This window comes from Pangasianodon hypophthalmus, chromosome 18 (assembly GCF_027358585.1).
Source record: "Pangasianodon hypophthalmus isolate fPanHyp1 chromosome 18, fPanHyp1.pri, whole genome shotgun sequence".
NCBI lineage: Eukaryota > Metazoa > Chordata > Actinopteri > Siluriformes > Pangasiidae > Pangasianodon > Pangasianodon hypophthalmus.
This window is the reverse complement of record NC_069727.1, coordinates 12,803,241-12,818,328: the sequence shown is the minus strand read 5'-3', so window position 1 is coordinate 12,818,328 and position 15,088 is coordinate 12,803,241. Positions and strand designations below refer to the sequence as shown.

Below are 15,088 nucleotides of genomic sequence, written 5' to 3'. Positions count from 1 at the left end.
CTGGGGCTTTTATCAAGGTGGAGGGCATCATGAATAGCTACACATACCAATCAGTTTTAGGGCAAAACCTTCAGGCGCCTGAAGGAATTTCTCCTTTCAGCACGAAAGCGTGAGAAAATATTTCCAAGTCAAGATGTGTGATAGACTCTTACCCAAAAGACTGAGTGGTGTAATAAAATCAAAAGGTGCTTTTACAAAGGGGTGTGCACAGTTATGCAACTAAGTTATTGTAAGTTTTTAATTTTTCTTTTTTTCTCTGAAATGTTCCTGATTGTTTTTCACTTTACTTGTATACATTGAAATTTCACACTAAAGGCAGAAAAGGTTCTGATATGATTTATTGTGGATTAATTTTTTTACAACACAAAAACTACCATTTTAACAGAGTGTGTAGACTTTTTATATCCATTGTAAATTAATTAATTGATTAATTGATTTCAGGTCAGTATGTACAGGAGTATGGTAGAAACGTTTTCATTTCATAGCTAATTATGGCAGTGTTTAAGTACTGAAGCAAACCACTAACAATAGACACAAAAAATTCCTTCAAACTTATTTAATCCCTAAAATAGAGTATGCAGTAAATAGGCACCATGATTTGCAGCACACAGCTGGTCTAGCTGGTGTGATAAATGAAAATGACTGGGTACAATATTACTTCAGAGAATCTTTGCATAGTGAAATGCATACATTATTAAAGGCCATACACTATATGGCCAAATGTTTGTGGACACCTGACCATAACACTCATTTTTGAAAATCCCATTCCAGATTTACAGTACAGACAGTGGCAAGTAAAATCTCCCTGAGACAATATGGGGAAGTGGAACCAAAGTAAAAAAGAACCCATCCTCCTCTGGGTTACACTGGTTACAATACTCTTCCACAGCTGCATGCTATGAAGTCAAACAGTACAGAGGGTTTTGAAAGAATCTTCATTATGAGCATCAGAGTGTCTTTTTTTTTAGTTCAGTAGGGTTTTTATGTTTAGACCTATCGTATCCCAGTGAAGTTATCCAGTGAAGAATGGAGGAGCCTTGGGCATAAACAGTTTCCAGTAAGTGCAATCTTTAGGCTATCCAAGTGAGACCATCCACAGCAATCTCACGGCAAACTTTAGGTTATCCATGTAGAGCCATCCTCAGCAGCAGTGAGTGATTCTCAGGTGAAGAAAGCTCCAAGCAAAAGTAGAGCATCTGGATGGGCCAGGCAGGTCCGGAGGTCAGAGGAAGTCAAATATTCTGGTTTTAGTAAGGACTCTGCATTCTGGCTGCTGCATTCTGGACTAACTGAAGTTTATTTATGCACCTACTGGAACATCCAGATAGCAAGTTGTTACTATAGTCCAGCTTTGTTGTAACAAAAAGCATGAACTGTATACCACTTCTATAAAATACTTTACGTTTGACTACACATATAAAATGATGCCTCAAGAGACAGCAAAAAAGACAAGTATATTTGTTTACAAACTAATCTCAGAAAAATCAAAGGACGAAAGAGGCACTCCCTCAACTGAGCAGTGTCTCTCATGTTGCAATACTGTAAAGCGTAGGTGGTAAGGAGACATAAACAGGCCTAAACAGATGTAACAAGCTAGCTGACCAGTTTGACTAAATAATTAATGCAGTGATAACCTTACCTTCATGTCATCGCTGATGTCTATCTGAATAGAAGTACTGTTAGAGTCATTCGTTTCTGGTTCTCTCATACAGCACATCTGATCAGCGTCCTGAAGTCTCAGCCACACTGGTGCATTCATCCCATTAAAGTATGTTTCAAGTGTACAAAACTATTTGATTGATTTAAAATTCAGATGTTCCTTGTGGCCCTTATTCATTTTCAAGATGCAAAAATGTACACCTTTGTTAACACTTTGTAAGTACATGAGTGCCTGACAAATATTACTTAACCATAGACAAACCTTAATTACTCCTCTTTGTATTGCATTGTAAAGTGGATATGCTTTGGTTAACAATTCATTGTTAATTCTATGATTAGCTAAATAATTCAAATTAGATCAAATTGGAGGTCAGAGTACATCCACATGAGTTATGTAGTGAGATAACCTTTCATCTACTAGCTGCCTGGACACAAGGAAACAAATTACAGAATACTTATAAGTTAAACACTAAGAAACACAACCTTTACTGCAAGGCTCAGGCCACATTATTACAGAGATATTTTTATACACTTCCAAATTTAATTTTATTTCTTGTGGAATATTATGGGTTTTTTCTTCTTGCCCAGAGCAAAAGTATCTGGTCATTTAGCACTCGATTTGGCTTTGCATGCCTTTCTGTGTACTTAAGACTGGGAGGCCTTGAGGGTGACAGGTATATAAGCTCAACCAAGGGGTCCATGGAGCTAACCCAAGCGGGGGGACCTAAACTAAAAGCTGTACAGTTACAAAGTTTGTGGAGTTTTGGACAGAGCCCAGAATCTTTTTGCAGTGGTAGATCATTGCCAATCAGATAAATGCCATGACCTAGACATGTAGACTTAATGTTGTGGTTAGTGCTACACTATTTACAGGAACAGACCCATTTAAACCTGTGATGTCTTTAATCATATGTTTGAAAAGTATAGGCAATTTCAGCGCCAAACCCATCGTAAGACAACAAAGAAATGCTGATCAACTGGCTTAGGCGTGTCAGAATACTGACAGAACCAAATTCCAGTGAGGACCACTGACCTACTTTAAAAGTATGCATTTATTTATGTATGATTCATTTATTGTCTCATTATTTATTGACAGTTTTTATAATCATTTTAAGACACTTTTTAAGTACACTCTCTCTTCAGTGCAAACAGGTTTTTGAGGCTGCTGCAATTTTACTGACACACCCTTATGTGTGGGGTTTTGTTCAGCAGGTGTGTTTCTGAAGAACTTGTTTAAGCTTTATGAGCATAGGCACCACCTTCAATTAATTGACTTTATCACTGATGGAGAAAGAGAAAGATAGGAATCCAAAGGAGGTTAATAGAGAAGAAGGTGGAGCTTCAGGCGTGGTCTTTCTCACAATTTCAGTTACTACGTAATACCACAATATGAAACAAACATACCACAATATTAGACATACAGTGCTGCATTTATGGCCTAACACATTAGTGCTCTTGCTCCTTGCACTGAGATCATTGTCAATCTCTGAATATGAAGAATCAGCTTGACGTTTTGAGAGTATTTTTCAGCTATGGAAAGTTGGGACTATACAGAACATTGTTGGTGTTCTTAATAATGCTGATTGTTTTCACGTGTTTTGTATTTTATCGGAATGAAGGCAAAAAGGGTTCCAATTTTGGTGAGTAGTGCATTTTTTAATTGTACTTTAAAAAGAACATTTTATTATTTATTATTATCTTTCTTAAGGTGTATATAACTTCAACTATTTTTAATTCCCAAATTCGAGGCACAAAGTCATTCAAACAAGTGAACAATGCAAAGCATTAATGGAATTAATGCCAAATGTTTTGAGTTTGTAAAATCTAATAAATAAATAAATAAAATATGAATATTTTCTACTTAGCTCTCATTAAATAAGTATATAGTTAATGTCAGTTAACTATATTTATTAGGGAATTTTTGAATGAAAATGCTCAAAAATTGCACTTTCAATTTTTAGCCACCAAAGAAAAAGGACAAAAAATTGGACTGGGGAAAAAAAGATTAAATAGGCCTACACTGAATTGTCCAATGTAACATTTTACCGATCATTTTAAATGTAATTATAATTGAAAATTTAAAATGCAGTTTGTTTGCTTTGCTCTCCTGCACTGGACAGCACCCAGATACAATCAGTCAGTTTAAGCAGCACATGAACAGTGAAAAATGTTGGCTATGTGGAACCATTATGCATTATTCCTCTTTGGGGTTGGCAGGTCTGTTGTATTATAAGACTTTTATTTTCATGTGGTTTTATTTTATTTTATATTATTTTATTTTAATTTATTTCTAAAAACAACTTTGACTTGGGCCTTATGTCTGTATTGAAGCAGCAACATTGCAGTATGACTTCTTGCTGTGGCAACTGTGCGATGTTAAAGCAGTAAAACCTGTCTTCTGTGTCCTGAATAATGTGCATACCATTATGATTGCATAGTTACTAGAAGCGTGCCATTAGAAATGTCAGAAAATTGTCTTTTAATCACTGCAGTCAAGAGATAATTAAATTAATTGTTCTTCCTTAGATTGTGACCTTGCCCTTATGCCTTAGGTCTTGAAACACATAGTGTGAATTTATACCATAGACTGTATTTAATAGTGCATTTAGATATCTATTAAAATATTATTATATAAAGGACTTATATAAAGGATTAATGTATTGGTCATTACTTATGACTTTAGTAGTTTTATGAGTGCATGAGTGCAAATTTTTACAGTAATAAAAAGCTCATTTCAGTCTCAGCACTCTATGTTTCTTAATATCCTCCACTACAAAAAGCCAATGAATGATATTTTATATAAAGTGTAAAATATGAACAATATCTGGTGAAGGAAATGTCAACATAAAGCCATTTGTGTTTCAGAGTTCTGGGACAGTCCTGAAGATACGCAGTCTTCAGAGACTAAGGTGAGATATTATTTTCTTTTTTTATACATTTCCATTTATGGACATCATATTCTCCATTGATGGCAATCACAATGACTTCAACCTCATAATTCTCCTCCCTCAGACAATACAAAATGGACAGCCAAAATGGAAACCTGAGGTGCAAAATCTCTACCTATATTCTCTGCTTTTATAGAAATTTGATGCTGGTGGTTGACTAAAGATATTTCATTTGAACTGACTTGCAAACTTTTCATGTGAACAGTTTCTGGGTCAAGTGAACATGCACATTTTTGAAGATTGGTGTGGAGGATCTGTGGATCAACTAAGGAAGGATGAGTTGTTTCCTCTGTTCCCCCATGTTAGTGATACACACACACACACACACACAAACACAAAATTTGTGATTTTAATGCTGTCAGTAAAGGTTTGTAAGGCAGATTTGTAAGGCAGCATAATTCTTGATTAAAAGAAATTTTTAATTGAGATCATAATTTGAGATCACATCTTTGATTCTTTGATTAATTTTGTAAGGAATAATACATAAATTTACTAAATTCTACACTAAAGCTATTTAGTATAAAAACATTAATAATATTTTTTTATTTAATAAAAGTTCTAGAGATTGTGAATTTAATGCAAATCTTTAACACAGTCCTATAGAATAATTCATGGTAATTGTTTATCCAGATAAGTAAAATATATCACTAATTAAAATATTTTGAAGATACTCAAGTATCTCAAATGTGTAACGCGTCATTATGATTTTTAGTCACGTACCACAATCAGAAGGCTTGCTGTCCATCCTGGATGGGAAAACTATGGGCTGAGAATCTTTGGATACATTCATCCTTTAAAAAGTGGTGCGTACAGCTTTGGAAAATCCAGTAAAAGCTTATGGTCTGGCTTTAAGATGAAACATCCAGGCTACATTTTTTATACTCTACACCTCTAATATGAGGCAGTGTTGGCTCTAATATTGTCTGGTTGCTCTTTACCAGGAGAATATGTTTTTGCCATTGCCTCTGATGAGAACTCAGAGTTCTGGCTGAGTTCGGACAACAGCACCAAAAAAATCAAACTTATGGCATTCCTTGGCAAGGTAAGGTACTCTAAGGTACTCTCAATTCCCCTTGGGATCAGTAAAGTCTTATCTTATCTTATCTTATCTTATCTTATCTTAAGTAAGGGACTACTCCATCAAATTCAGCAAGGCACCATATTACAATAATAACATATGTAATTAGATTAGATCCAAGCAATAAAGTAATAGAATAACATACGAATGATTGTGGCTGCATGCAATTATTAGACATGTAATATACAGTAAAATGTATTACTGTGTGAACTTTGCCATGCCTTATTGCCACTGCACACTCTTGGTCAGGCAGGAAATGAATGGGCTGCACCAGGGGAATATGAGAAATTTGCATCTCAGATATCTGAGCCTGTAGAGTAAGTAACATATTTTCTGAAAGTTTTTTTTATTATTATTTCTTACTTAAAATGGAAATCAAGACCAGTACTTTTGTTGTGAACTGTTTGATTCTGATATAGTCCCTGTCTTTAGGCTCTCAAAAACGCAACGATATTATTTTGAAATCATCTACAAGCAAAGTGAAGAAATGGATCATGTGGAGCTTGCAGTATGAATCAGTTTTATTTTTGGATTATATATTTCATTATTGATATGTGTGTGGTGGCCTGGGAAAACCAGTTAGATGCCTCACTGGCAAAAATAAATTTGTCAAAATTAGGTTTTTTTCTACCTATAACATACATTAGCACCTCAACCTTAAAAAAAGTAAAAATATTTCACCAAATGGAATGGAAATGTTTTTTAATTTATCTCCCTGCAAAGATAATGTTAGTAAAGAGACATTTTAACAAATGCCTAAAGATGTCTAAAACCTTGCTATTCCAGTGTGATTTCTTCACACAGTGAATGTAAGGCTTTGGTCAATTTGTTGGATAGTTATGTGCCATAGCGAAATGGGCATGAGCCTAATCAATTCAGTTCAAATTTAATCAAATATCAACTGTTAAAATGGCTAATATTATCATTTTAAAATGCTATAACTTTACTATGCATATGAAAGAGAAACACATTTCACTTCAGGAAAGCCTGCAGTTTTCAGAACTATGTATAGTAGAAAATGTGAAAATTTCACCATGTAAAGGGTTTTCCCAAGCCACCACGCCTATTTCATTATGTGAATATTACCAGTAAATAGTAGGATTATTACATGCCAAATTGTTCAAACATCTGTGGCTTTAATCCTATGAACCACACCTTTTACTGAAGTCAAGGTTCAAACTAATCTTGCAGATTATAATTAAACTGTGAGCAAAGTAGGTTTTCATCCTGCATTGAACCCTGTTACCTTGTCTGTAATGTACAAGTCTTTCTAAGAATCTTTTTTTTTTTTCATGTTTTCAGTGGCGTCTCAACAAAGAGGAGAGCAATTTTGAAGTTATTACCTCTGAGTATCTGTCGCTCTACAGTGGTAAATTTTAGCACTAGCAAATTTCTTTTCATTACAACACTATATGAAGATCGATCTGCACCACATGATACTATGTACATAATATACAGTGCGTTTCAGTATAATGTGTCATACAGTGAAAGGCAGTACTGAATTAAACTCATCCGGGCAACACATTTTCAAAACAATTAGGACAGCCTAGATATGTTATTTTCTACTGAGTAGTAAAAATTTTTTTTACTATTTTTTTATTGGAATTTTTAGTAATCCAGTACATTAAGACTCCCTTAACGGATATTATTTACACATAAGTTAACATGAACAAACCAGGTATTTCAGCATTAGTACATCATAAGTAACATTAACAAAGTAACCAATACTTGTATTAATTATAATAAAGTAATAAACCAAATAAGCCAAATAATTAACATTAACATTACCCAATGTTCATACTACCACAATGACCAATATGAACCTTAGATAAACTGCATGATGTGAAATAATGTAGTAAACAATGTTAGTTCAAAGAACTTTAAATTAAAGTATTACAGATTTTTTATGTTAAACACCGATCAATACCAATAACATTTTGATTGATCTAGTGAGTGAGGTTGACATTGTTTTAATAGGAATTGTAAACATTTAAGGAATGCAAACATAGATTTTTGGTCCATAACTGAGGTAGATTTTGGGTCTCAAAGCAGAAATGTTCTTGAAGGTCCTTATGAGTGAAAATGTTGTACTACTTGGGCAGTACGAGCCCCATGGTTAAGGTTCTGTGTGAGTTTGAGTTCAAATCCCAGTACAACCAAAGAGACATTTATGGGCCAACAGTCAGCATTCATTCTCTCTCACTTCTAAATCACTTTGGTGAAATGATTATGCTACGTCATTAGATGTAAAAGTAATTTTTTTCTGTGTACAGATGAGTCTTCTCTACTGGCAGTGGACAGTCATATAATCCCCCAAACAGCAGCTAGTCAAAGGTTGAGCCCTGACCCCATGTTTAAACCTGAAGTGGACATGGTCAAAGAAGACCCACGAGACGCCAGCTACAAGAGTGAGTGATTCATGATTTGAGCAGAATCTTCAAATTCCAGTCCTATATCAGCGCAATATGTCAGCATCAAAAGGTATAACAAAAGCAAGCAGCTAGAGGTTTATGTTACTGCTTCACAGCTCCCTGGTCCCCAGTTCGATCCTAAACTCAGGTAACTGTCTGTGTGGAGTTTTGCATGTTCTCGCTGTGTTACTGTGAGTTTCTGTTGGGTTCTCCAGTTTGCCTCCAGATTGATCCACCATGACTCTAATCAGGATAAAACAGTTACTGAAGATGAATGAATGGATTAACCAGCCATCATACTTCACAGGAAGTGCTGCTTATGGATAACATGACACTACTGCTATATAAGCAGGACTTACAGTAACTAGGATTTGTGACTTCACTTTTTGCTGTTTGTGATTCCTGCACTTTTCCTGAATTCACATTGCACTGAAAAGTTTTCTTAAACACAAGAGACTAATTGGGATTGTGAGGCTCCATGTATAAAAGTTTAGAAATCACAATAAAAAGTTGAAATCACAATAAAATGTTTTAACACAGTCAAAAGCACAAATCCAGGTCAAGTTCAACTTTAACAGTCAGTTCACAATAAGCTTCAGACAGATAAATGCAAAATAGAGTAAACAGGACAAAAGGTCAAAAATATGAATATATATAACTTAATACTGTAGTAGACAAAATATTAGCATTAACTCAATCAATTTGGTACGGCGTTAAATAGTGACTGAGGATGGCATTTATTAAGATGTGGGACTATTAAAGCTGAATTCTCTTAACTGGGACATTCAATGATTGGTGGCACTTATATACTTACTTACATTGTTGTGAAAAATATATGGCCTAAGTATTTTTATGACTCTCCATGAGAGTGTGCATATTTAAAATTATTCATTATTTTTCTAAATGATTGCTTTAATACATGAATTAGTTAAAAAAAATTATAATTTTTTACTGTAATATTTCAACCCTACAGTACAAGCTTCAGGCCCACCTCATCTCTCTCTCTCTCTCTCTCTCTCTCTCTCCAGTACCACTGCTGCAGGAGTCCCATTTGGAAAATGTGTTTCCTAAATGTGCCTACTATCCTATTTACATATATGAGAACTCCACTATTGAGAGATACGATGGTGTAAATCATGTGAGTACAGTTTTACTACTGTATTTTCTGTGAAGAAGAGTACTTTAACCCAAGCTTTCTTCAAAGGAAGAACAAGAGATACTACAATAGCATGCAAGAATAATTCATGAGAAAACATGGAATTACGTGGCATTCGAAATAAATTGTTCCAAAAAGTCATCTGAGGTTCTCTAATATGTGAAAATAAATAACATCTTTTTACCAAAAGACAACACCTAAAACAATCATACAGTATCATTATTATATAGACTGAATAATCAGAGGCTAGGATTCTATTAATTCTGATGAAAAGCAATTAGACATGTAGTTCATTATGGGTAAATAATGAATTGTGGTTTTAAAGGTTCGCTACTCCTCAGTGTACCCAAATGACTACACAAGGCTTGCTAATGAGGACATTAAGGGACAGATTTGCTTTTACGAAAAGGATGAAGCATATGAGCAAGGGTAATGTACATAAAATGTGTATAATAGTTACATACTGTACACCTTCAATTTTACTGTACAGTCATTTACTAGTATTCTTGTGTTTACCTTTTCAGGGGAGGATTTGGTCCATATCTGAAATTTGAAAAAACAGGAGATGATGAAGGTAACTTACTAATAGCTTGATAGAAATGGTTTTCATCTTTTTCTAATGTTCCTTCACCTTACGGTAATTGGATAGATCACTCAGTGTTCTAACACTGGACTTGCCCAACCAGCAGAGCGTAATATGAACCAGCCAAACTGGAAGCAGGTCATCAATGTAAAGCCTGTGGATTTCCATTCAAAGCAGAGTGATTTTGTTACCCAGACCTGCAAAAGAGCTGGAAATATCATAATGCTCCAAAAGGATGTCATGCCTGTAATTAAAGCCTTCAAGAATCAACTAATGTCAACAGCGAATAGCAGGTAAACGATCACACTCCTGTCTTGGTTTGTGAAAATGGCCCACAAGTAGAATTTGTCTGAACTTGACTTTTAATGTTTTTGCAGTGATCTGGTTCTGAAACGAGTGTTAAATGTGGAGAAGAAGACAAAGGCTGGTGTGGGCAGTCGCTACCTGCTGGAGATGGAGATGGAAGATAAAGAGGGGAAGAATGTTCTTATCTCTAAATACTTTTACACCACACATAACCAGAGATATCCAGAATTACCTGGTCTCTGCAGCCCAACAGACTTCCCCTGGAACCCAGAAGCAAAAGTCCATGTTATTCTGACAGGTCAGAAATAAAGCTTTTTTATGAACTCAATTGCTAGCAAATTATTCTAACTCTCAATCATAAGATCATGTGGTTTCTTGACCATTTGATTCCCAAATGCTTCCTAAATTTCATATAGGTATTTTGCCATTTTGCTGTGTTTATCATCTTGGTATCACTGTAGTTGCATAACCTGGATTTAGTTAGTCACTGATTCCCAATATGACAAATTAGTCTGAATTTGAAATTGTGTTATGACTAGAGTAGTTGCTAGTCTACAGATTATCTACTACATATCAGTAACCTCAAACTGGACCATTTAAATAAAGTAAAAGAAAAAAAGCAACAGGTCATTGGTCTACAAAAGGTGTACAGATACTAAACATCAACTGTTGACATGGTTTAGAATTAGATTTTATGCTGGTTAAGGACAATCTACTGTGTTGTTGCAAAATACAAGCATTTTTGTAAGGAAGAGTGGAATTAAATTGCCAAATCAAGATGTGCTACTTTGGTAGACTTAACCAAAAAAAAGACTGAGTGCTATATTGCATACTTGTGCAACCAGTTTTTTTTTTTGTTTTTTTTTCTAAAACACTTCTATTCGGTTTTCACTTCAATTTTGTTTGTTGTTATATCAAATTAAATGTGGCAATAGATCTGACATGATTTATCTGGGTTTCATTTTTTTATTACTTCACAAAGATCTGCAATTTTTCATGGTGGTGTGTAGACTTTTAATACACTGTATAGATGGTTTATTGGCTTAGATGTTTAGAGAGTGTCTAAATAACTAAATATCCATAGTTTTAGCAAAATAAATAAATAAATAAACAGAGGAACAGTGTACAAACCTGCTGTCAAGTCCATCATATTGGATTTACTATTTTTTGCATCAAACCACATAAAATTGCTAAATTCTCCTTCCATACTAGAATGAGCAAGGGTACGTTCTTACTAAGCAACTTTTCAGTTTATGCATGTCACATTCATTTCACTTTGACTCCAACAGTTAAAAACCAGGGGAGATGGGTCATGCATTTCATCAGAGAAATGGAGAAAGTGTATCAAATCACAGGGGACAAAAACTTCAATGTCATCATTGTAGACTACAACAGCAGTGATATTGATGTAGAGAAGGAACTGAAAAATGCTAATTTACCAAGGTATGTTTTTATTCATGTGTTTCATTCATATTGTATCTAAAATTTTTATATATATATTTTTGCTCAATTTATATTGTGTGTGTATGTGTTCAATTTTCCGGTGCATGAACAGCTACCAGTTCAAGAGCCTGGATGGACGTTTTGCCAAATCACTAGGAATTCAAGTTGGAGTTGATCTTGTAGAAGTATGTAAGCAAAATTTTTCTTCTGTAACAATTACAGAAAGGACATGTACATTTGGGGTCATAAGTTTATGCCTTGCAGATCTGCAAAATGTTAATAATTAAAAAAGAAGGATCGTAAAAATTGCATTTTGTTTTTTATGTAGTACTGGCCTGAATAAGCTATTTCACGTAACAGATGTTTACATATAGTCCACAAAACACAATCATAACTGAATTTACGAAAAGAACCAGTTCTGGAGTTTACATACTCTTGATTCTTAATACTGTGTGTTATTACCTGGATGATCAATGACTGTTTTTATATTTTGTGGTAGTTGTTCATGAGTCCCTTGTTTGTCCTGAGCAGTTAATCTGCTCACCGTTCTCAGAAAAATCCTCCAGATTCTGCACATTCTTTTGACATTTATTTGACCTCTTTCCAAAAGCGGCTATATGATGTTGAGATCCATCTTTTACACTGAGGACAATTGAGGGTCTCATACACAGCTATTACACAACTAAAGGTGCAAACATTCACTGATGCTCAAGAAGGCAACACACAACATTAAAAGCCAGGAGGGTGTAAACTTTTGAAAAGGATGATCAGTGTAAATTGTTATTATTTTATTTAAAGATCCTTTTTTTTTTAATTTAATCCTGCCCATCAGAAGCTACATAAGGTATTTACGTGTTTCCCAGAAGACAAAATAATAACAATTTACATCGATCATACTGTTTAATTATTAACATTTTGCAGATTCTACAAGGCATATGTAAACTTATGACCCCCGACTGTATAATTTTGTATGGTAATGCCTTCAGGGATCTTACTGAATGGGACTGGATGGGTCTGCTCAGTACATTAAGGTTAATTTCTGTACATACATACAGTCGTGACTTTTTTTCCCTAATTTCATTCCTTCCTTCAGGATGACAACAGCATTTTGTTCATGTGTGACCTTCACATCCACTTTCCTCCATCGATATTAGACAATGTGCGTAAACACTGCGTACAGGGGAAGATGGTATATGCTCCTGTTGTGATGAGACTGGAATGTGGAGCCACAGTACACGCTCCCACAGGTACTAATATTACACAGTTAGAGAGTCAGCAGTACCTAATAATCAATAACACTAAAGCAAATGTTCTATATCTGGCATTTTCAAGTCCCAGTGGTCTATTGCTTTGTATAATTCTCTACTCTCAACACACCAGATCTTACTCATTAAGGTACGGTGGCCCATAAGTGCAAAATGCAAAACTCATTAACAACCCAAATACTCAACAGCAAATCAGAAAATGCAACAGCAAAACCCAAAATGCACAACAAGTGTGAAAACGCAAGAAGCAAAATCAAAACCATAACATTAATTTAAAAACAGAGAGGGCAGGTCTTTATTGAAGGTCATACATTATACCTTTTGCGTATTGGCTACAGCACGCGTTAGCCTGAGAGACCTCGGAAAACAAAGAGCTGGAATATAAGCCTAAATGAATCTACTGATCCTCTTATTCATGGTTATATTTAACAAGGGCATTCACCTGAAGTTATCCTAGATATGCTGAGCACTTTGCATGGCATTATTATGAGTATGCTAACATTTAACACACGTGTTATTCTGAAGAAACGGTTACTCCTTACTATAATAACAGAAGTAACTTCCCAGTAAATTGTCGTTACTAGGCTGACTAGATAACAGACTGAAAATATGCAATTCTTTTTCTTTGTGATGTTCAGTAAGGACTTACCCTTTGCATTTTGCTTTAATGTTGATGTGTTTCAGCATTTGCAATTGTGTTTTTGGTTTTGTTTTTGTGTTTTCGGTTTTGCTTTTGTGTTTTCGGATTGCTGTTGTGTTTTTCGCTTGTTCATTTGTTCTGCACTTACTCCGTATGAACAGCATGACAGATATGTGATTTGTTTTTGGATCACGTGTTGGCAGTATGGAAAACTTCTAGCTCTGCAGGGCAGTGAGTCTCCAGGATGTTATCAGCATATTAAATGCTCATGTCCAATATGCAACCCTGAAATATTTAACGTGACACAGGTTTCTGGGAAACTGAGGGCTACGGTCTGGTGGGGATTTACAAATCAGACATGGTCCGAATTGGAGGCATGAACGTTAAAGAATACACAGACAAGTGGGGAGGAGAAGACTGGGAGCTGCTGGACAGGTATGCACAGGTTACTAGAAACATTTGGAAGACCACAATTTGAAAATATTTTTTTTCAGACAGTATGATTATAATATAATAAGCCCCAGACAAAACAAAGAAGAGCTATTGAGACTAATCATGAGAAACATATGCTCCTTGTTAGCAGTTGTTTCTCATGATTAGTCTTAAGGTCTCTTCTTTGAGGTGTGAACAACTGTAGAAAGAGTAAGTCAAAACAGAAAACAATAATGCTCTTGCAAAAATGTCACAATTTTTCACAGTAATACTGGGGCAGGTGAAAATTTCCAAGCAAGTCCCAGTGCAGCAAATATTTTATGTTTGAGAATATCCTTCAGTGTTATTCAAGTACTACAGCCTACTCAGACCAGTCACAATGCTACTCTACTTAGTCTTGCATGCTGCCATCCACTAGCTCCATTCTTCTCATCTCCCTTTCAGAATCCTACTGCACAAGCTGGAGGTGGAACGGCTGCATCTGAGGAATTTTGTACACTTTTTCCATTCAAAAAGAGGCATGTGGAACATGGAATGAAGCTTGGACATTTGTTTCTGGTCTAGCTTATGACAATAGGCAGTGGTGAATATTGTATTTAGAGTCTGTACATAACTATGTATATAAGGTTTAGGTAAATCTACTTATTTTTACATTACATTTTTACATTCTACATAATAATGATAGCATCACATAATACAGTAAATAATACATTTTACATTGCATAATAATGATAGCAGCAGAACTATGAAATGAGGCATGGTCTTACACAGTGACCAAAAAGTTTTCAGATTTTTCAAAATAGCCATCCTGACTATAGCTTCTGTATGCTTTCTGTATGTTTCAGCATTAGAATGCTTTAGTAATGTGCACTGTACATTAAAATGTTTCCATTACATTGCTGGATGCTTGTCATCACTTCTTGTGGAATTCATCTACACCCTTTTATGTATCATTAGTTTTAAGCCACACCCAATGTAATATCCCAGTTATATACCATCCAATACATTCAATACACATAATTCTCACTTTCAGTAACCACTTTATCCTGATCAGGGTCAAGGTGGATCCAGAACCTATTCCGGGAACCCCAGGGCGTGAGGTTGGGATACACCCTGGACAACACTCTAGTCCATTGCAGGGCACCACTTATACACATTCATACATTC

The 15,088-nt window shown here is 35.2% G+C and overlaps 1 protein-coding gene across 2 annotated transcripts; it reads left to right on the top strand.

Annotated features, from left to right (window-relative positions):
* Positions 1-3,032: 3,032 nt before the first annotated feature.
* On the top strand, positions 3,033-14,872 carry LOC113531970 (beta-1,4-N-acetylgalactosaminyltransferase 3). Of its 2 annotated transcripts, none has more exons than XM_034313070.2 (20): positions 3,033-3,299; positions 4,525-4,568; positions 4,672-4,707; positions 4,813-4,908; positions 5,320-5,410; positions 5,549-5,649; positions 5,935-6,002; positions 6,118-6,193; positions 6,988-7,054; positions 7,959-8,093; positions 9,125-9,234; positions 9,578-9,681; positions 9,777-9,826; positions 9,942-10,128; positions 10,213-10,439; positions 11,431-11,584; positions 11,697-11,769; positions 12,678-12,831; positions 13,798-13,924; positions 14,366-14,872. In XM_034313070.2, exons 1-20 carry the CDS (start codon positions 3,152-3,154, stop codon positions 14,457-14,459), a joined length of 2,142 nt encoding a protein of 713 aa, XP_034168961.1. In that variant the 5' UTR covers positions 3,033-3,151; the 3' UTR covers positions 14,460-14,872. The 2 variants fall into 2 exon arrangements, with proteins under 2 accessions (XP_034168961.1, XP_026778776.2); XM_026922975.3 differs by having other exon boundaries at positions 9,939-10,128; positions 14,366-14,871.
* Positions 14,873-15,088: the final 216 nt, after the last annotated feature.

Excerpts from the sequence above, each read along its gene's own strand:
- LOC113531970 (XM_026922975.3), top strand. The coding sequence starts at position 3,152 with ATGAAGAATCAGCTTGACGTTTTGAGAGTATTTTTCAGCTATGGAAAG. Across the intron at positions 9,682-9,776 it reads GATGAAGCATATGAGCAAGG|GGGAGGATTTGGTCCATATC; the intron begins GTAATGTACATA and ends TTACCTTTTCAG. Across the intron at positions 11,770-12,677 it reads TTGGAGTTGATCTTGTAGAA|GATGACAACAGCATTTTGTT; the intron begins GTATGTAAGCAA and ends TCCTTCCTTCAG.